The following is a 22,785-nucleotide window of genomic DNA, read 5'->3' on the forward strand; positions in this document are numbered from 1 at the left end:
GGAAAAAAAATGCCAGAGTTCTCGAGACATCCTCTCGCGTCAGGGGCATTGACTTAAGCCATCAGCGTTGCCATGGAGTACAACCTTTTTGTAGCGTATTTCAAACGTATATTGTTGCAAAACGAGGCTCCAACGCAGCAGGCGGCCGTTCTTAGAGGACATGGTCTGTAGCCAGGTGAGAGGACAGTGGTCCACTTCCACAATGAACTTGCTTCCGGCAATATAACAAGCCAGTTTCTGGACTGCCCAAACCAAGCACGCACATTCCTTTTCGCTAGCGCTGTAAACCTGCTCGCGAAGGGTGAGTTTCCGGCTAACATAGAGGATGGGATGCTCTTGATCCCCCTCATCCCTTTGACTAAGAACTGCCCCCATGCCTCTATCACTAGCGTCGCATTGGACTATGAAAGGCCTCGAGTAGTCCGGTGAACTAAGCAAAAATTGGCTCGACAAGGCCGCTTTCAAAACGCGGAAAGCCTTTTCTTTCTCCTCATCCCAGTCGACCATTTGGGGCTCGGTCTTGCGCAACGCGTCAGTAAGAGTGCTGGCAATGTCGGAATATCTAGGGATGTACTTACGATAGTAACCAGCTATTCCAAGAAAAGCCCGAATATCGGTTTTCGTTCGGGGCTGGGGAAAGTCTCGGATAGCTGCCACTTTCATTTCAGAGGGACGGCAATGCCCTCGACCGATAACATGCCCGAGATAGAGTACCTCTGCTTGTGCTAGCTGACACTTGGGCGCCTTTACCGTTAAACCTGCTTCGCGTAGGCGTGTCAGTACTGCTCTCAAATGCGCCAAGTGTTCTGGCCAGGACGAAGAAAACACGGCGACGTCGTCCAAGTAAGGCAATGCGAAGTCCTCTTGACCCCGCAAAACCTTATTCATTAAGTTTGAAAAACAGTAAGGCGCGTTCTTTAGGCCGAAACTCAACACTTTAGGGTGGAATGTCCCCAATGGTGAAATAAATGCAGCATACCGGCTCGCCCTCTCGGTGAGCGGCACCTGCCAGTAACCTCTCACTAGGTCTAGCGTTGAGATAAATTCTGCGCTGCTTACCCTCTCGACGCGTTCCTCAATGTGGGGAATTGGGTATGTCTGATCCTTGGTGATGAGGTTTAACTTACGATAGTCTACGCAAGGACGCGGATCTTTGCCGGGTACCTCCACAAGAATTAACGGGGAAGTGTAATCACTTTCACACGGCTCAATCACGCCCAATTCCAGCATCCTGTTAACCTCTGCTTTTATTAGCTCAAGCCGACGAGGTGACACCCGATACGTCTTAGATCTTACCGGTTCCGGCGAGGTAAGCTCTATGTCATGAGTGAGGATGGATGTCCGGCCTGGCTCGCTTACAAATCTGTCCTGAAACTCGGTCAAAAGACCACGCAATTCCTGCTTCTGCTTCATTGTCAGCTGTGCCTTTGATACTAAATCCTCAACTCTTTTCTCGATCGGGACTTCGTCCGATTCGGGAGCTAATTCAGGAATTTCTGCCGGAACCTCTTCCGGAACATTTACAGTCTTGTTCACGATGGCTTCCCTCTCTTTATAGGGTTTGAGTAAGTTGCTATGATACACCTGGTGTACCTTACGACTTCCTGGTAATTTTACCACATAGTTGGTGTCAGACAATTTTCGAGTAATTTCGGCCGGGCCGACCCATTGCACTTCAAGCTTATTCTTTTGGGAGGGCCTCAACAACATGACCCTGTCTCCTACAGCAAAGTGTCGTTCTTTAGCTGTCCGATCGTAGTAAAGCTTAGCCTTCTGCTGTGCTTTGGTCATCGCACTCTCGGTCAGTTCTTGGGCTTTTGTTAGGCGATCCAATAAGGTGAGGACATATTCCACTACTACAGGAACATCACCCTGACCTTCCCACGACTCTCTCAGCATACGAAGAGGAGACCGCAGTCTGCGGCCGTAAACAAGTTCCGCTGGCGTAAACCCTGTTGTCTCATGTGGTGCAGTTCTTAGTGCAAACATCGTTGCAGGTAAGCACATTTCCCAGTCAGTTTTTCGTTCAAAACATAAGGCTCTTAACACTCGCTTCATCACGGAGTGAAGCTTTTCTATCGTGTTCGACTGCGGATGGTAGACTGAACTATGCAATAATTTCACGCCACACCGCTCTAGAAAGGTTGTCGTTAAGGCACTCGTGAAAATGGTGCCCTGGTCTGATTGTATCTCGGCAGGAAAGCCTACCCGGGCAAACACGGACAGAAGTGCGTTCACTACTTCCACGGAACTTAGCTCTTTTAGCGGGACCGCCTCTGGAAATTTAGTAGCTGGGCAGATTAAGGTCAGGATGTGACGGTAGCCTGAAGTTGTCTTGGGCAAAGGACCTACTGTGTCAATTACCAACCGACGAAAGGGCTCCGTGATTACGGGTACCAGCTTCATTGGAAATTTCGCCTTATCTCCCGGCTTACCCACTCGCTGACACACATCGCAAGATTTTACAAACCTCTCTACATCTTTAAAGCATCCAGGCCAGTAGTATTCCTGTAAAAGACGATTTTTCGTCTTCTTTATGCCTAAGTGGCCTGACCATGATTCTCCATGCACCAAACTAAGCAAATCCTGACGATACGCCTGAGGTACGACTACCTGGTCAAACTCTACTCCTAGCCTATCTAGATATTTTCGATAGAGTATGCCGCTCCTCTCTTGGAATCTCACATTTCGTTTGGCGATTCCCTCTTTCGAACTGTCCTGGAATTGCTTAAGCGTCGGGTCCCCCTTTTGTTCGGTTATTAATGAAGCGGGGCTCACCTGCAGCAGCCGACTGAAATTATCCGAAGTTGGCATGACACACAACTCTTTTGTAGTTCCTAGTACCTGGAATGTGTCACCCTCTGTGCTATCCTCTGTACTACCAGGAATCGGCTTGGGAGCAATGGCATTTTCTATTTGCTCGGTCAACGAGGCGTAATTGACCCATTCCAATTCGGGAGGAGGTTCAACGTCGCCTTTAGGAATGGTTGCCTCCGCGACTACGGCTTCTGCAGCCTGTTCTCGCACAAGTCGATTTGTTACCGTGGTGTCCAACTCGCAACCAGGCCCGTTGTCGATTTGAGGCTTGTTTGCCTCAGTGAATGTTGCTCTCGCAGCCAGCGCACGTGCCTTCGATCTAGTCAGTGCCTGCACTATGCCTTCTCCCAACGTTAGACCTTTCTCCTTCAGCATTTGATCTGACTTATTTGAAAATAAGTAAGGATACTGAGGGGGTAGATATGGCGATACCGCGGCTTCCGTTTCCAACGTACCAAATGCGCCTTTAAGGACAACTTTAGCTACGGGAAGGCACTGACTGTTTGCTTCTACGGCTTGTCTAATCCAGGCACAGTCTCCTGAATACTGTCCGGACTGAACAAAGGACGGATGAACTACGTCCATAGTGGCTGCGGAGTTTCTAAGAACCCGACACTGCTTGCCGTTCACGGTAAGGTCGTACATATAGCGCTCTAACAACTTCATGTTCTCGTCGGCTTCATTTATAGATAAAAAGGCCACCTTTTCTTTCGGGCAATGTTTCGCGAAGTGCCCTGTTTCGTGGCAATTGAAACAAGCAGCCGGTTTTCTCGCCTCAAATTTCCTTTTGCTTGCCTCTGCCGACGCCCCATGGTTAGATGAATTGTTTTCCTCACCCTTTTGTGCGAGACTTGTCGGTTGTTTTCTAAACGGCGCCTTATTCGGTAGTAGGAATTTTTCCCTTTTTGGCTCGCTGTTTGCCCCGAGGGCGCGGCGCGTAACGAATTCTTCAGCGAGCTCTGCGGCTTTTGTTACGGTGTTCACGTCTGGTCTATCCTGCACCCAGAACCTCACCTTTTCTGGTAACCTTTGATAGAATTGTTCCAGACCGATACACTCGAGCACCTTGTCATGATTCCCATACGCCTTTGCCTCTTTCAGCCACTCCCCCATGTTGGCCATTAACTTGTAAGCAAACTCCGGGTATGAATCATTGCTCTCTTTTACGGCGTTGCAAAATTTTTGTCTGAAACCTTCCGCTGACAACCTGTATTTCTTGAGAAGGCTCGACTTACCTCACTGTACTCGTCAGCCTCCTCTTTCGTGAGGCGCGCGATTACTTCTGAGGCCTCCCCCGGAAGTAGGGACAACAAGCGTTGAGACCATGTATCCTGGCTGAAACCTTGCCTTTCACAAGTTCTCTCAAAGTTGACGAGGAACAGCCCAATGTCCTCCCCTAGCTTGTACGATCTCATTAGGTCCGTCATTTTGAACCTGACCCGCTCTGCTGTACCGGATGCCTCGCTGCCTCCTGCTCTACTATTATGGCTAATCTCTAGCTCGAGGCGCTTCATTTCAAGCTCGTGCTTTCGCATCTTATCTGCCTCGGCTTCTGCCGCTTTCCTTTCGGCCTCCGCCGCCTTTCTTTCGGCCTCTGCCGCTTGCCTCTCCTGAATCTCCTCGACACATTCTGACAGCTCGTCATCCTCCGCCCCCAATGCGAGAATCGCCTCTATCAGCTCTGGCTTTCTTTGAGAGTCCGACACCTCCAGATTCAACTCCCTTGCAAGTAGCAACAACATGGACTTTCGCAGGGATTTCAGATTCATGGCTGCCTCCAGTACCGCTGTCTCTGTTCCACAAAGATTCCTGTCCTGCAACTAATTAACCTTGTCGGCAACAACAGCTCTAGGTTCCTGCCTTGCCTCAAGTTTTCCGTTAACTTAGTCTACAAATAAAGCTTCAAAAAGCTCTTATACGGAATCCTGCCCTGCCACTGTTAACCTTGACGCCACTGACAGAAAGAGCTTAACCAAGCTATCACACAATTTCCGCCTGACGCAAGTTACCTGTTAACACAATGACCAAGACAGCCCCTCTCTACCAGCTTTTACTTAACACATAGAGTAAATGCCTGGTAAAATTTAACAGAGAAAGCCGGCACTCACCCAGTTCGCAGTCATGTCTCCGGCGTCATGCCTCTCAGAAGTGCCGCTCGATTCCCTTTGGAAGTCGATGAGCTCGTGTCATCCTTCTCCTGTCCTCCCGTTGTTGAACTTTGGGCTCACTCCGTCCAGTGGTCGCTTTCGGGGTTATCGGCATCCCGCCGCTGCCATCCAGTTGTTGGGACTCCGGGTCCTGCCGGTCTCGTTTTCGGTAGCTGGCCCCGTCGCAGGATCCATCGTCCAACAATTCAGCGAGAAGAAGCGCCCGAACGAACAACAGAGATTTATTTACATGTGGAGAAGTGATCAACTGATCCAAAGAGAGAAGAGTGGGAGTGATACAAAACGTCTTCGGCATTTTATAGCGCCACGTTGTTGACACTGGGCGCCTTGTCCGCATCGTCAGCCAATACGGTGTCCCCGGCACCTCGGCCACGAGGGAGGGGGAAACACCTCTCACAACACATGGAGTGGCACAACCCAACACGATGTCCATATATGGTCCCGGCGCCCCAAAATGTTACCAAACATGGTCACGAACGCACAGCAGACCCCGGAGCTCTCCCAGCGAGAGGAGGAGCCCGAATGGGGAGGTGGGGGTGGACGACACCGTCGGTCAAGAACCGGTTCTCCCCCAAACTCGTCCTGCCCGGTTCCCCAGGGCCGGTCGTAACAGAGGTCTTCATCCTGTCGACTCGCGTGATGCTATGATGAATGGGAGGCGTGGCCTGGCTCATACGCCATGTTTATTCTATTAAGCACTTCTTCCTCATCTACTTCTCCTAACCATCCCTGCCTTCTTATGTCACACACACACACGTGCACACACGCACACAAACACACACACGTGCACATGCACGCACACACACACGTATATATATATATATATATATATGTAATGTTTGTGCATGTATGCATATATAGCTAGTGCATATTCAAGAAAAACCTTTCATGTGAACAATGTACCCACACAGCCTACTCAGAGGCCCATCTTTTTTTTTGCGGGAGCTTTCCTGCTGAAAATGAATTCTAAAAAGGTGGAGTTCAAACGGGCTTTCAAGAACAATTTAACCTTTATTATCAACATATATCTGGGCTAAAAAGCACATAACTCAGTCTGCAGCCGCGATTGTGAAAGTGTGTGTACGTAGTCTTACAAGATTTCAGTGTTCATTGCCCTTTTGCCTTCAAGTATGATGACTTCTTAGGTGGCAGCAGTTGCTTCTTTGCGGGTAGATTAAATTACTAGCAACAAACCCAACTTGCGCGTGTTTATGGCAATGTTATTTCATAACCACAATATGTACATATAGACAAGAAGAGGAGAAAAGCTAGTGGTTGTAGCACATGCTTTTAAAGAAGGTGTACAGGCACTGACCACGTGTGTATTAAAGTGGTTAATAGCAAGGAATATGCGAGCAAATGAAAAGCTGGAAACATGCCACGTGTCACCAGGGCTTATACAAATGATGGACAATAGTCAATGTGAACAGATAAATGTCCGATATGAGACGTAAAGAACAGGTATGTAACACGAGGCCTTATCTGTGCCGTGCGAGTGAGCGGGGTTGCTACTGCCTGCCGTGGTAATCTCTGACAAAAACAGTGGTGGGCTGTGCTGCGTTTTGGTGTTTCCTGTAGAAAAGTCTTCCTTTGTAACTTCACATGTTGCTGTTGATGACCACACAGGCGCACTTCAAAAAAAAATCTGCCTTCTGCCGCTTGGAGACTAGCTCAGCGTACATACCTTCGACATGACACGAACACCCTCCTTCCACATGCTCCTTCCATCAGTGCGCGCTGCTGGTCAAGCAGGTTTCAGAACAACAGGCACAATAACGCGTGTTTTCTCCCAACATATCCAGAGTGGCATGGCTATCATGAAGTGTATGCTTGAGGAATGCCAAGGCTGGTGCATGGAAGTTTGCCTACTTAATGACTGCTATGACGCACTCAATCCGTATTTTTGTCAGTTCACATGCGATAATAATAACACTAAATACGTTGTTTCTTACAACATACGATACACATATTGAATCAGCCACATTGTTTTTCCTCAGAAAGCAAAAATTATTTGGCATCCTGGGATCAAATGCTGTGCCGAAATTTGAAGTTTATAGTAGCATTTCTGATGCAATTTTACAAGATTGTCAGCCGGGATTCTACAGATCTATATATATTTTCACTACATTCTAATTTTACAATAATTGATGAGCAAAAATTCACATATTCTTGGCGTGTTCTTATATAGACAGCCAGTCAACGTTCAAAACCTAATGTCCGGTCGGACATCCAGTTCGGTTGCCCAGAGAACAGCCACACCGGACATGGATTTTCACAGCATGTTCATTGGCTAGCCATGTCGGATATTCATACGACCGGGCATTTGTATTCAGAATGGACAGCCAGCAGATATCCGTGGTTACTTGGGCATTCATTTACAATAGTAATAAACTAGTATTTCCAGTTAGTTTGTTTTTAATATGAATGTAATGTTGGGACTAAAATGAAATTTTCATCTCTAACCAAGGTAATCATGGAGCAGGAAACCCCTCTGAAACTGAAACGCCTCTTATTGCCTGGGGAGCAGGGATTGCACCACCGCGGTTATCAGGGCGTGATGGCTACTACGATGGATACTCGGAAGGTACAAGTCTTATGTCTGTTCCAAGTGTCAAGAAACATATGTCATGTTGTTGACATGTGTCGTTCCCAGTGCTTTTTTACTGCCATCTTAATGATGCAGCTAAACCAGATTTCTTGGTACTGGCAAAGTCCATTCACTAGAGCTTGTTCTAACATAGAATACACTTCAATATATGACCTGTAAAAAAACCAAGATACTCAGTTACAGCGAAATGTACCACTTAGTATGGCACTAAGTATAATACTTGCATGGAAAAAACTGAGTTTTTGTCAACATATATGTAGGTTTCTTATACTTACAGTTAGACATACAGACTAATTATTTTATAGGTAGATGTTCTGTCTAACCCGCTGATAGCAGGATCGAAACCCAGCTGCGGCGGCTGCATTTTTGATGGAGGCGAAAATGCTGTAGGGCTGTAGGCTCAAATTTGGGTGCACGTTAAAGAACCCTAGATGGTCGAAATTTCTGCATCCCTCCTCTACAGCCTTTCCCATAATCATACCTGGTTTTGGGATGCTAAACGGCACATATTATTATTAGATATACTGTATATTTTAGTGTGGTTTTTATTTAATCTATTTCACTGCCATGTCAGTAAACCAAAGGTTCAAGAACATTGATTCGTGAACATTGGGTGAAACAGCGTAGACGACGGGTCAAAGGACATACAGGACACAGCCGTGCGCCCTGCATGCTCTTTGTCCTGTTGTCTGTGCTGTTTTGTCACAATGTAAGGAGGCTTTAATTAAACTGAAAATTCCAGCTGCCCATTCACAAATGCGAAGCGATTTTAGTGACGTCTGCATTTTTAGCAATTGGAACTTTTGTTCATATGCTGTTGAGAATAGTTTTTGATCTGTGCTTACTTCCAAACTAGTTTTTTAGGTCTATGTAGGACACCACAAGCTATACTTATAAAAAAAAAAACAAATAATGCATACAGAAGCACAACACACAGGTAGTGCAGCATTGGGATGCACAGCACAAAATGTAATTTTGACCATAGTGCAAGGTCAGATAGCGCAGTACCGCTTATTAAGACTCCAATTTTCCTTCCCAACAGTATAGTCTGTTTTAACGAAGACGAGGAGCGTAGCCTTGAACTGGTGCATTTTTTCTGTTTCTCTCTTCTCCACATATCTGTGCGCCCTGGCATTGCTGCTGCTGGTGTGTGGGCCTTTCTGCGTTTTGCATTGTGCAGCACGTGCAAGGTCAATGTGCTATAATTTTTTTATGTGCTTAAGCAATTGTGCTGCTGAAATAAAATTTTCGAACAAAAGAAGGTCGACAGGCTACCACTGCGTTCTTTTTGGCAGCAACAACAACTATCAGAAGCATAAAAGACTTACAGTCGAGACATGCGAAATGCACCATGCTTCTATATGGTTTTGTGTGTTGTGTGCATTCTGATCCAAAAAATAGTTTATTTATTATGAACTATTTGTTGGAGCAGAATAGCCACTAGGCAGTGTCTGGCGCTTGTGGCTATTCCTTCATTACACCAGTTGGGATTCTGCTTGGGTACTGGTTCACTTCATCATCTGCATCAAAGAAGAAATTTCACAGCCGATGGTTAACGCAGAAAATATATTGCCAAGAATTCTCGTGTAACATCAACATCCTTCATTCCCATCCCATGCAACAGCACACGAGTTACAACACCTGCGGCTTGAAATCTAAGTGCTTGCAATTTCGAGATTATTGAGTTGGCATGTTGTTTTAAAAGAGAGACTTTAATGTAATACGTAATATGTGGGAAATTTGAGATCATAATAGTGTGATGATAAAAGAACGAGATAAGAAAAAATAGGGGGATGTTGGTAAACGACATAAGAAAAAAAGACAAATATTGTGTGCCTAAAAAACGTTTGGTTTTAACAACTACATATTTAACAGGCAAGCAGCGAAATGTGTTTCGCATGAAAGATTAAAACAGGGTTCTCGGCATAGTGCAACATGTCACTACCCATGCTAGGGTTTAGTATTGCATAATTATATCTGTACAGTTGCTTCAATATATTCATGCTGCACTTATTTTCTCTGACTGCAACACTATAGCAGCAAGTCAACATTTCTTATAATGGATGAGAGCTCACGCACTAAGAAATATTTGAGCCACTTATCAAAGGCTATGTCATTTTCACATTGCTGTGGCCTGGCCTAAATATATGCAAGATAACAAGAAGAAATAATACAAAGTTGTCTAAGTGCATTCTAAAGCTTCTGGGACATGATGTTTTCTATTTATTTGAAAATTTCCACCGCATGGCTGTGGCACTTTGTTGTTTAAGTTGGGAACAGCTCTGTGCTTTTCCGTACATCATTTAAAGCTCTTGGACTAACTTTTGTCGTTTCACAGAGACTTTATAGTACGGTAGTACTCCGTGAAATATGGCGTAGTGAAGTATAGGACGGAGGAAAAATGCGTCGTGACAAGTTAAGGAATCAATATACCAAGTTTGGACCTGCTGTGGAGCACATGGAGGAGATTCAGTTGGAGATGCAAAATGACCTAGAAAAACATTGCCGTATTTACTCGCGTAATCCTCGCACTTTTTTTGCCGGAAAATCGACGCAAAGTTGGGGGGTGCGAGAATTACGCGGGGAAATCTTTCCACGAAAACGTACAAAGCGAAAAAGAAAACGAAGTGGCTGCAAATCGGGATTCTCACACCAGCAACTAATAGCAAGCTTTAAGAAGTATTAATTAAAACTTACCTCAACAATAAAAGCAGAGGTTCAACACAAGACAAGATTTATTTGAGACACAAAAAGTGGAAGCAAATAGTCGAGAATACGCAAAGCTTGTGGACGTTGCGGGTGTAGTGATAGCATTCGTCGCTCAACAGGAGCCCTCAGAAGGTAAGCGCAGGACGTCAGTATTGGGCTGATGGCTTTTTAACAGAATCGTCCGCAGTTTCCTTCTGAAGAAATAAAGTTTACCATCAATCCCAGTTTTAGGCACACAGCAGGCCCAACGCGTCTTGGTGGCTTTCAGCTGCCGTCACCAGTAGCGAACACAAAACTCGTAGACTCCGAAGGGCCTACCGGCGGCCCTGTTGCTGTTGTTTAGTGCATGGTCTATCACTTGTAACTTGAAAGCAGCCGTGTAGCTTGAGTATCGCCTCATAATTTGACAAGCTTACCGACACAGCATGCCAAACACGCCGCAACGCGCACTGGCCACTTCTGCTTGGCTTGGATTGGATTGAATCTCTGTGCCATAGTACGCTTGATGGTTAAGAGATGGCACCCGCTATCATTATACAAAAGGATTAGCCTCAAATCATCATGATCATCAGTCGCTGGAACGAGCGGACGACATTATTGTGGCAGTTTTCAGGGGTGCGATAATTACTCGAGGAAAAAAAGAAATCGTATTTTTGTTGAGCGGTGTGGACGGTGCGAGAATTATGCGAGTGCGAGGATTACGCGAGTAAATACGGTATGTGCTTCAGCTTGCTCAAAATAAGATTGCGTTGCTTCAGAAAAAGTCCCAAGCCATAAGCATGGTGAACTTCAGATATATTGGATGTTTTTTTATTTCATGGATATTTAGTTCAAAACATTAAGGTCATTTTTCTCAAAACTTGCTTTTTTTTGCATTCTACAGTTACGTGAACAGTGACAACTTTCCTTGTAATAAATGTTTTCACATCAACTTTTGCATGCTTTCTTTTATGGATGGATCTGTGCATTCAAGCAGAGTAATTGAAACAGAGCCGAAATTTTTCTACTCTGGCCAATTTTGTGCAAAACAAGCCTACTGAATATCAACTCTATCAGTCTTTTTATGAAAACACACCTTAGCTTAGAGATGTCTGCATCGTGAAGGTTGATGCGCAGAATGTTGTCTTCACTACTATGTACTTGCTAAATCGGGTATAAGTCATACCGACCATTTTATACTTATGATTGTTGGTGCAACATATATATTTTGGCACATTCTGAGATTTATAAATTATATTGTTTAGATTTCTAGCAATTTTGTTATTACAAACTAAGTTTACAGAAGGCCTGCTAGCGCGAAAACCATAATTAAAACTTATGAGCTATAACTGTAAATTGTGAATTTTTTTCTTGAAAGTGGTGACCTTCATTAAAGACGAGCTGAAATGTTTTTGCTTCACACTTATAAGGATCCAAAGTAACGCGTGGTAGCGCTGCTACTCTGGACAGGCAGCACCATCTCTGGCTGAAAAATATAAATTGGCGATGTATGTCACGCTTCTTCCCTTCTTTCTGCCACTCTGCCCCTCGCTTCTGGGGACATGCAGTGCTCTCGCACAGTGCTTGGGAGTGCCACGAACCGCTTGAAAGAAATTTCCCAGCTGGACATGTAAAGTACTTCGAAAGGCAAACGTAATCAAATCAGAAAAGTTTGTTAATCACGTTTACGTTGTGGAGCTCACGACAATGACGCCCGACTTAATGCGAAATGCATTTCTGAAGTCTACGACATTACCGTGTACGATAGGCCAAAGTAAGCTTCTTCTGTCAATAAATATACCTAATACTCTATCTGCAGTTCAAAATGAAGCCACGCACATGATAGATGTTTTACGCTGTCAGCAATGAAAAACATGATTGTTGTTTCGATGTACATGCTGGCAGTAGCAAACGCATACTGTCATGAACGAACTTACGTGGCATGCGAAAAATAAACAAGGATGACAAGGCCATAGCACTAAAAAGACTGATAAAGTGATAGAGTCATGCCCTCCGTAGCACTGGAGCATCAGACGCTGGCTTAGCTGCGAGGCAGCTAGCCTAGCTATAACGTTACACTGCAAAGCAAGTTGAATTGCTACCCTCATGTTTTTTTTCTCGATTCTCGCGTTGTGCTTGCACTCCCGTTTTATGAGAATATCGAGTGTACAGGTGTATAAGGCCTGCTGCGCGAATGTGGCTCAGCGTGAGAAGTGTCGTATTTCAGACACGATGTGATATCGGGTGCATGATGAGCTCACTTAATTAGCGCACACGTAAACACACACTGGAAGCACTCTACAAAGTGTAACACGCATACACATGGTGCATGTGAAAAAAAAAACACACATCTCTGAATGTATTAAGTGCCAGTTCGATTCAGTGGCTCGAATAAATACCACCCTAACGAAGCGACAAAAAAAGAGCAAACCAGGATGTCAAAGTTTACTGAAAATGCACAGACGTTCGTTCCAGCGCGATGCTGTAGCCTTCCCGATGCGTGAATTGCAGGTGGCGAACCTTTGACAATGTGTGCAGTTCAATTGAAAGCAACCAACAATGCAACGCCAACCGTGGTATGGCTTATGTGAGTGTAAACATCCAACAATGACAGCTACGTCTCACAAACACACGGAATCAACACACAAAGTTGTTTCAACTCACAACTGTTATTGGACTTCTAAAATACGTGGAGACAGCGAACTATCATTGCTACAGTCCTTGCATGGGCACACTGTGTTGTACACTGATTCAGGTAGTCGAAACAAATGATTTCAAGCAAATTGAGACAATCAAAAACGGAAGGCAAGACAAAGCTAGAACTTACTTTATTCTTTTAACTGCGGTTATCCACGCATGTTTTCTTTCTCTCTTGTATGGCTTCTCCGGCAACTGAAAGTTTTACACGTGGTTTCCGTGTCTTGGTACTGTCTGCACTCTCGTGGCACAGAACTATACTTCGGACCTCACTGACGCTTTCGTGTGGTCGGCAAAGCAACATCGAATAGCAAGCATCTTGTTCCAGTGCGCCAAGCTGACAGCACAGCATCAAAGTTCCCCACACCGAGTCAATGCGTGCCGCACGTGCTCCCGCTGCGGTGAAACACACTGAATCGTCTGTGCTCTCTGCTGCGCATATATCTCCAGTTTTCCTGAGCTTGCTGCCAGAGCCACAGCGCACCATTGTTGTCGTTCCGCTAAGTTGAGCTTTGGGTCCCTCTGCTGTGTGAAGCAAATTAAGTATGAAGCAAGAGAGATTAGGACCAACAACCTACCAGATGTGTTTGCTATGGACACACACACCCACACACCAGGTGTTCCAAGCAATGTGTCCGAAATTCGCAAAAATCAGAGAGCTGCAATGTTTGTTTGATGCCATGATGCCTTCACAATGACTTTTCCTGTAACCACAGGCATATTAAGGTGGCTGAATAGATCATTTGGAGCAGTAATTAAAATGATAAGTTAATTAACATCTTCACTAGTGGAGTTCTGTAGTCATGTTAAATAGAGGAATTGAAGCTCTTCATGCGATGAGCCATCGCAGCTTTGCGATGTAAAAGTGGCCAAAGCGGGGGCATAATAATTATATATTTTTAAAGATTTCAGGCATATCTGAGTTTACTTTACTAAAGTTCACTGTATATAGGTATACCTCTGGATGTACCATAGCACTATTTGTGATTATATATAGAATATATAGAATAAAGAACAGCGAGGAAACTTGCAGTGATGTGTAAGCATTTTATGTTGCTATCTGCATCAAGGGACACTATCTTATCATAATGCATAGAAAAATGAAGACTATGTCCAATTGGTGGAATAATATTTAGCCCACAGAAATATATTTTTGTATCCTTCTTTTGGTTTGTAGGAGTTATGTGTTTGTCATTATCTTTTATGCCTGTCAGCACATAAGCAACATGCGTTCTCTTTTTTCTCTCTCTCCCTTTTCCTACAGCTTGGAACCTTTCACTATACAGAAGAGTGGACATTAATCAGGCTGATATGGCACCTCTCATGGCTGTTCTCTTGGGTGTGCCTATCCCAATCAATTCCCTAGTGAGTATTTTAGCATTAAATCACAATTGTAAACTTGAGATTTATTCTCTGTTATCTATATTTTTTGTATGTGTGTGTAAATTTTTTTAATCAAGTGCATTTGTGCAGGGCGTCTTGCCTGTTGAATACCTCAACACTGACTGGCACTTCAGAGCAGTGGCACTTCTTACAAATGCTAGGCAAATCCTAGCACAGTTCCAACAGCAAAAACAGATTATAGAAGACACAACATTCTCTCTTTTCTTTCGTCAGTTCAGGTGAGGTCGAACTATTTTGAATTTTGTTAAACATCTTCTGTGGCTCTGGCTCTGATGGAGTTTTCACATTTTGTCTTTATTTTAGGGACATGATGCCCAAAAGGCAGCATGAGCTGATTGAGATGATCGAGACTTTACTCAAGCAGTCGAGGTACAAGGAGGCAGTAAGTGATAAACACCATGCTGCATGTCCTTTTCTTAAATGAAATCTTCATATCGTTGTAAACTTACCAACAGTTTCAAATTATCTAGAAGTGCTAGTAAAAGCTAATTTTCGAAATACTGACCCAAGGTGAGGGTTTGAGCCATCATGCGCTATTTGTGACACGCAGTACATTTATACAAGTGGTGATGTAGAGTACTTGAATATATATGAGTTTACTTTGAATGGTGGTTATAAAACAATGCAGAAAGTAATATTGCATTCAGCGATATGTAGTAGTCTGTCTTCCATAAAGGTTGATCGTTTCATCAAAAGTTACACAGGCAAAGAGAAAGACTAGCATGAGTGCTGCAGGGAAATAATTACTGAGCGATGGAATGTTAGAGATACAGTAGACTCTCAGTAAACAGAAATCTGTTAGAAGTTAAAACGAAACTGCTACTTGAATGGAACAACTGTCTCTGATACAATCTGTTTCGTACTTGTATTCTTCACCCCTATTCATCACTCAGTAAATGGAACTCCTGTTAAATGAAAAATATTTGTACCAGTACATTCAACTTGCATTTATTTAGAGTCTACTGGACTGTGTATTCTTGTGTCCTAAATTTTCAGCATATTTTATGAAAACTATCTGCTTATGGACTGCAGTCAATCTTCCTGGCACGCACTCTGTCACTGTAGCCACGTGCTATATACTACTATGTTGCTGCTGCACAATCAATAGGGAATTTTTTTGTTTGTTTGTGTGTGTGTGTTTGTCTCTTCAGTGTTTGTAGTTTGTTCAAAACACCATCACACCAAATAAAATGCCAGAATCACTACATCATTTATATCAGCACTAGGCGGCTTGTGTTCGCTTTACAAAGCTTCATGCACTCTCGTATAAGATACAGAAATAAATGTTTTTATTATGAGGCAACCGAAGTCCTGCTGTAATTATATAAAAAGTGAATGTATGTATGAATTGTCTAGAAGTTTCTATCATTTTGAAATTCAGAAATTCATACTTTAAAATTTGTAACTATAAGCATACTGCACAATGTATAACAAGCTATCTTTGGACATATTTTGGGATGCAAGAATTGCTATGGAATTGATTTTATAGAAAATATGCAGTAATATTTCTGTGCAGTAGCATAGAAAATGCTACTGTGCAGTTGATTTCAAACGATAACACGCATTCCTGCCCGACGTAGAAAGTCCCTTTTCTTTACCCCTCCTTTTATGTGTGGAGCACTTTAGGCACCCGGCTTGTCTTTCCATACATCTCATGTGGCGTGATCACACTTGCATCAAAGGGTTCAGTACAGGCCATAACAAGGCTAACAATGCTCAAAACCAGATTAAATGAATGAACGAGATCTAAACTAATATAAATAACAGAAGTAACTAAAAAGTAGCCATGATAAACTTAAAATCGTTAGAAATGTTACGAAGACATGTCACTGACTTTGGCTACACACAAGAGAGGGCGTCACTCTCTCACCGAGCAAGCAAATGCCTCACCTCCTGCGCGTCGCGAGTGCTGCGTTGCTGCATCTGATGAGTGATATGACCTGGTGGAACTCGTTGCAGACGACACGCATTTTAACTGCTGTACAAGTAGGACATTTAGTATAAAGGGCAGCAAAAGGTAGTGCACATGTTGTACACTAAGTTTGGGGTTCTTCCTAACAAGATTCTACATGTGCTGGGCAAACCTTACTTAAACATTGGCGTCATCGATGCTTTGGTAAACAAAGCAGTGGGAACTCTTCGAACGGGAATCGCTGGGTGGCCAGGCTGCGCACTTTCCCAGGTTTTACAGTCATGGAGCTGTCATACTTTTTTTTTGTTTATAGGGCAAGTGATAGGTGACTGCATTTATACTGATACACCATTTATTAATGTTCTTTGTTAGAGGGTACCATTTTCTAAATGCTGAACTTTTTTTATGTATATTGTGCTTTTTATTTTTTACACCTTTATAGGTACAAGTCATCGAAAAGTTCATTGAGCTCTCTCTAAAAGGGCTTGTGTACTATCAAAAGTATGACAGATTGACCTTGAGGTAGGTTTGTTCATACATATGTCACTTGATTGGCTTCATGTGTAATGTAGTGCAGGTGCTATTTTTGTACGCTGTTAATCACCATGGGTAGAAACCCATGTTGTCAATACATTACAAAGGGTGAAATTGAGAAAACACGCTCTTATTTAGTCACTGCATTCAGTTTTTTAGAAGTTGCAGTTTATTTGTTGAGTATAGTTCTTTAAAAAATGCTAGTATGCTCACACTGAATATGTGCCTTTTTTTTAGCATTGCAGTAGCGCTTGGATTCACTGGCTGGATGGCATTTGTAATTCTTCTTATTCTACGCAACTATACTGGCATCATGTGCAAGTCATTAGAAAGTCAGTCGAACAAGAGGAGTCAAGATTGGCAAGGAAAAGTGAAGATTATTTCGACGTCCATTTTAGTGCTGTTTTTGTCAACGATGCTCCTCTATGGTGAGAGTGCACCCAGAGTTTTGAAGCTGATACTTAGATATGGATTCTTAAAATTTTTCGTTTTTAAAATTTGCATTCTGCAGGGCTCTGAGTTGTGCAATTTTACTTGCAAGGTCATGCCAGTCTATGTATTGACTCTGACACCAAGTCTGATCATGTATACATAAATATGAACGATGGGACTGCACGTTTTTCATGGGCATATAGCACAGATTCAAGTGAAGTAAAAATTATGAAAGAGGGAGAGGGGAGGAGGCAGTGACATTGTGGTAGGGGCAAGGTTTGACTTTATTTTATAAAAGGTTTTTTCTAGACAATAAAGGTTTTTTATAAAAATTTATATGATGGTCAGGCACCTGCCATTTTTGCTCATGAACTATATGTAGAGAGATGAAAATACTTTGTTATATCATAATTGCCATTAAAATAATAATTAATAAAATGTGTTAATTAGATTTTTTATTGTTAATATCAGGCCAGTTGTTTATATGAAAAAGATCTAGGATATGCCATTCTCTTGATAATCCAGAAACATTTATTTAAGATACTAATCATCGAAACTGAATTCTTCAGTCCAGGTGATTCTGAAACTGAGCATGCAAGGCATGTACGAAATGTGGCCACTATGTTAGTCAGGTCGGAATTCCCTATAATGAATGCTGAAAAATTGCATGTCACAGCAGAATCAGATAAAAAAAAATGGCAAGTCATCTGAAATACACAAATGAACCGCTTATGGTTGAGGTACGGTGCTTTTGTTTCCTTCTTATAAGGACACTAAAGGCAAATGGCAATTTACGTCATAGTGAAAGCTCAATGCATGACAACGTCTAAAACGTCAATATTATCAACAACAGTGCCTTACTTAGCTAGAAATTAAGCTGAATATATCACACGATGTGCACCATGAGTGGGACAATTGCGAAATGATCTCGATGATGCGAAAGTGTTCAAGTACAAATAATCACTAGTAATCAAACTAGCTGCAATAAAAAAAGAACTAAGAACTTTCTGTGCATTAACGGATGTAGGAAATAAAAATTCTGCTTATCCATTTCTGTTTGATTTATGGAAAAAAGAATTGCCTAGCGTTACTATGAGGAAGGGTGTAAATGGTTCAAAAGTTCAGTTTTCGGCTGGTTAGGGTGGATAGGTGGTGTTATCTACCGGAGCCCAGTTGATACAAGCAAGCAGAACTATGGCCTCCGAGATGGCATTGAATTGCTTAATGGCCTTTGTACCTACTGTGGCTCCCACTAATTTCGCTCTGCTGCTACTGGTGTCGACGGCCACAAAGTAAAGGCGGGCATCGTTGGGCATGGTAACAGTGACGTCTGACAGTCCACTTTCAGGCGGGGGATTTGAAGTGTGCTAATGCTATGCGGACTATTAAAATATGATTTTATTTTAAAAAAAGCACTACCTTGGCATAAAAGTGTCACTACGAGGTTTCTGGATGGCTATTTTAGCAATCAATGTCGACATAATATTTGCCTTTAGTGTCCGTTTAAACTCTAAATAGGTGCGAGGAACTCCTTAACTTGTTTGTGAGAAGGAGTGTCATAGTATGTGTCCACGAGTTTTATGCGGAGCAGTAACTTTAGGTGCGACCGAGTATCTCTTCCATAGAGTTCATGTGCAAAGACACCAGGTGCTTGACTGCCATAGCATTTTTGTAACAAATCTTTATTGTAATAAGGAAGAATATATAAAGAAACCACCTATTATAACATTTCATTAGATAGATCTACAGGAACATCACCTATGATACAGCATTCCACAAATTCCATAAAAGTTAATGTAAAGCCCTTAAAGATGTCTTGTTGTGGTAATTGTACTTGTTTTACAATCTCTTCTTTTAATATGAAACCTGCAGAGAAATACTTATTCATCATACCTAGATTAAAACTGTGTTGTCTGTCACAGATGTTCTGGAGTATTACAATACCGTAATCGTGCCTTTAGCATTAAATCGTGACAGAATGGCACTATAGCAAATTTGAATTTTCGAAGGAATAGTTTTCTAGCTAACCTGACATATCTCTTCTCATTTCAGTGCAAAATGCACGTGTTATGTACTATTTTTACTTCCTCATCCCGATTATTCTATGGACAATGGTTTTTTATGAGTAAGTATTGCACGAATTTCCATGATTGTAACAGGAGGTTGTTACGAACACAATGTTTATTTATGGCATTAGAAACTAAAGGCTTTAGGCTGACTCCCTAAAGTTCATGCTTTGCACTGTGTTACTTTCTATGGTAAGTTGAATTCTGCTAAAAAAGGTACACAGGTTTTGCTGTTTTCAGTATTGCCCCATGTAGTTTCCTGTGAGCGTAATCACGCCTGTAGGGTCATACAGAGTGGTGTTTTCAGGCACAGGTAAAATTGAGGCTATATCAATAAACTACTGTTTCGAAAACATTTTTGATACTGCCATTACCGACATCCTCTAAAACATTCATCTAAAGATACATAAACATTTACGTAAAGAAAAGGGCTGCTTGCTGCTTTTGATCTAAGTTTAGAGTGACTGAGGCAAGCTTTAAGGAAGAGACAGGAAGAGAGAAGAGTTGTTCAGGGAACAAATGGGTGTTAAGCACATCATAGTTGAAATCCAGAAAAGACATGGACCAGGCACGTAGCGCATGGACAGCATAACTGCTGGTCATTAAAGGTAACTGACTGGATTCTTAGAGGAGGCAAACATGCGAGGGCCAGGAAGAATGTTAGGTGGGCTGATGAGATTAAGAAGTTTGCGGCTATAACGTGGTAGCAGCAAACACAGGACCAGGTTGGTTGGTGAAACACAAGAGAGTCCTTCGCCCTACAGTGGGCGTAGTCAGGCTCATCATGATGATAATGATGAACATAATACGTAACTAAACATGTTGCTCTGGAGTGTCTTTTTGAGGTCGTGGAGTGCAATCTGATATCTGCAAAAAACTTGCTGCACTTTGGCAGCAGAACCAGATATTTTCATTGTCGACAACTCTGCATCTGTAGACCAGTTTTGAAATTCTAAACTGAAGCAAGGTTTTATAAACCATTGTAAGCTTGCATACAGCACCAACTAAGACGAAAGATCTTTATTGTTCTTTCTGTCCTGTCATCTTTGTCTGCATTGTACGCAATTTTACATTGAAATCATAGCCTAGGCAACTGCACTGCATTTGCCATCATCATAAAAGACATTTTATGGTATTTAAAAAAGTTAATTTAGTTTCAAGGATTGTCATCGTCTAATTTAGCATTTAGGCATTTTGTTGGCATTTAGGAAAAACTTGGCAGAAAAATTAAGTTATTCATGTAATTTTTATTTTCTGGCTCTCTGAGTGTGACCTAATATTTATTGTGGTTAGTATAATTATTTTTGTCTTAATTTCTAGGCTTGATGTCTACTACGAAGCTAAAGCATACCTGAGGCGTTTCAACGTAAAAATGTGGTTTCTTACTATGACCGTGGTTGCAATTTCGGCAATGGAGCTTGTGGTAAGATCTTTATTCTCTAAACTGTTTAATACTGAAAATGGCACTAGTTTTCACACAAGTTTTCATTAAAATGCACCCTTGTTTTATCAAAAACAGGTCATCACCTTTTTCTACAGAGGTATTATGTCTCTTGGGCTCCTGGTAATAGGCTTCTGGCCTTTCAGCACCACTTTATCAAAGGTATGTGTTGCAATGTTAGAATATTTTTATCAGTAGTAATTTCAAGCACTAATTGAAACAATGAAGAAAAATGTTAAGCTCAATTGGAGAACAGCACTTTTTAAGTACATTACTGTCATATTCAGTGAGGCCTTATAAACCAGAAATTCAAAAATGAAATGCAGGCTTGAGGTGCTCTTGCTAGTTCTTTGTAACCTCATGAGATTTTGGCAATATCTCGCCTATCATTAGTTTATTGATAAGCAGGGATTACACTACATTCCAGAAAGATCCAATGTTAAAGTTAGCCTTAAGAACTTTCCGAATACAGTATATAGCATAAACATGCAGAATAATTTGAAATTAATTATCTACTGCTACTGTATTTACTTGCATAATTTGCACAATTCTTTTTAACACGAAAGTGTTTTATGCTGGGGTCCACCACGACTCTGCTCATGTACTTCAGTCACGGAAATGACGTTGAAAAATATATACCAAGAGATTCTACACAAAAAAAAAAACAGAAGTCAAGCATCTGTCATGCGGAATTGATCCAGCAAACTCTCGATTCTCAGTGCGTAACGCTAACCACTATGCCACAAAACGTACGTTGCCTGGTATGCTAACAGCAAGCCAATTATATATACACCATAAACCGTTTGGCGATCCTCAGAGCTTCGAAACTTTAGCGTGTTTTCATTATTAGTGGTGAGATGGCGTGACAGGCTCACGTTGGGCGCACTCTAAAGGTCGTCGACTCCACGAAGCACCGCTTCCACAGAGCGTGGTCTCTTCTACGCGGGCGCTTATCAGACTTGTAATTTTGGAGAGAATGAAGGTCACTTCGCACGCTGCCACGGCCGTGCTTACGAAAGGAGCGCGCTGCTGACAGACGACTCAGAAAAAATTGTGACAGTTGTTCGCGCTTGTCCTGTGTATCTTGTGCGCTCATTTTGTGCGTGTTTCTTTTTGTGTGAAGAGCATGCTTTAAGTGTCTAGCTGTGACAGTTAGTCTGCACTCGTACTGCGTATGCTAATTTTGCGCATGCTTTCTGCTTGAAGTGTGCGCTGCAAGTTTTGAGCTGCTTGCCGTTCCCAACCTGACTTCACAATTTGTTGCTGTTGCTGAAACAATGCACAATAAATGAGTCAGCTACCTCTGTAAAGACACATTACACTTTCGTGTTATACCGATTCCTATAAGGGGGATAAGCCACGTTTTTTTTTTTTTTTTTTTGGAAACTTAAGGCTTTAAAAGCGAGGGGGGAGCAAATTACATGGAGAATTACAAGTTACGTGGAGCACACTTAAAAATAATGCACACTATGTAATCCTTATTAATCCTTATGTGCATTATACATCAAAAAGAAGACAATGTATCATACCGAAAAAACAAAGAGTGCTTGTTTATTTAACAGAACATATACATACATTAGCTATATCTGGTCGGGCTCTGGTCAGAATGACCATATGAGCAGAAACTTCCAAAAGTGAGAGGATGCATGCTTACTTTACATGCTCCAATGATTAAACTGTATGGATAGGCAAAAATTCAATGAATGAATAAAAGAAGGAATAACTTCATTACAGAAGTTGTGCATACAAGGCCAGGGGCTACAGTTTGCTGTGTAAAGCATTGTGCACATGTATGGTAGGGTAAACCCCCCAAAAAGTTGAACTTGCAATTTTGACAGCAAAATATCCACTGCACTCTGAGGAACAAACCTGTGGAAGCCTGACATCGAGCGGCCGCTCCAAGCGGTTTAAATTCTGTTTCAAAGTGCGCCGCGCGCCCTCTGGCATACGCAGTACGCGCTAATAAAACTTCGTTTTTCTCGATTGATATGTGGGGTTTAGTGTCCCGAAATCACCAT

The 22,785-nt window shown here is 42.4% G+C and overlaps 1 protein-coding gene across 1 annotated transcript in view; it reads left to right on the forward strand.

The window, feature by feature from the left end:
• PIG-N (Phosphatidylinositol glycan anchor biosynthesis class N) overlaps positions 1-22,785 on the forward strand; it is a 60,401-nt gene that overhangs the window by 12,761 nt on the left and 24,855 nt on the right. Inside the window, exons 6-14 of the mRNA XM_075877451.1 lie at positions 7,453-7,569; positions 14,243-14,343; positions 14,452-14,600; positions 14,686-14,764; positions 16,737-16,816; positions 17,066-17,256; positions 19,313-19,385; positions 20,647-20,749; positions 20,846-20,929. Coding sequence (XP_075733566.1) covers positions 7,453-7,569; positions 14,243-14,343; positions 14,452-14,600; positions 14,686-14,764; positions 16,737-16,816; positions 17,066-17,256; positions 19,313-19,385; positions 20,647-20,749; positions 20,846-20,929 — 977 coding nt within the window. The remainder of the gene's footprint in view (positions 1-7,452; positions 7,570-14,242; positions 14,344-14,451; positions 14,601-14,685; positions 14,765-16,736; positions 16,817-17,065; positions 17,257-19,312; positions 19,386-20,646; positions 20,750-20,845; positions 20,930-22,785) is intronic.

Source organism: Rhipicephalus microplus, chromosome X, assembly GCF_043290135.1.
Source record: "Rhipicephalus microplus isolate Deutch F79 chromosome X, USDA_Rmic, whole genome shotgun sequence".
Lineage (NCBI taxonomy): Eukaryota > Metazoa > Arthropoda > Arachnida > Ixodida > Ixodidae > Rhipicephalus > Rhipicephalus microplus.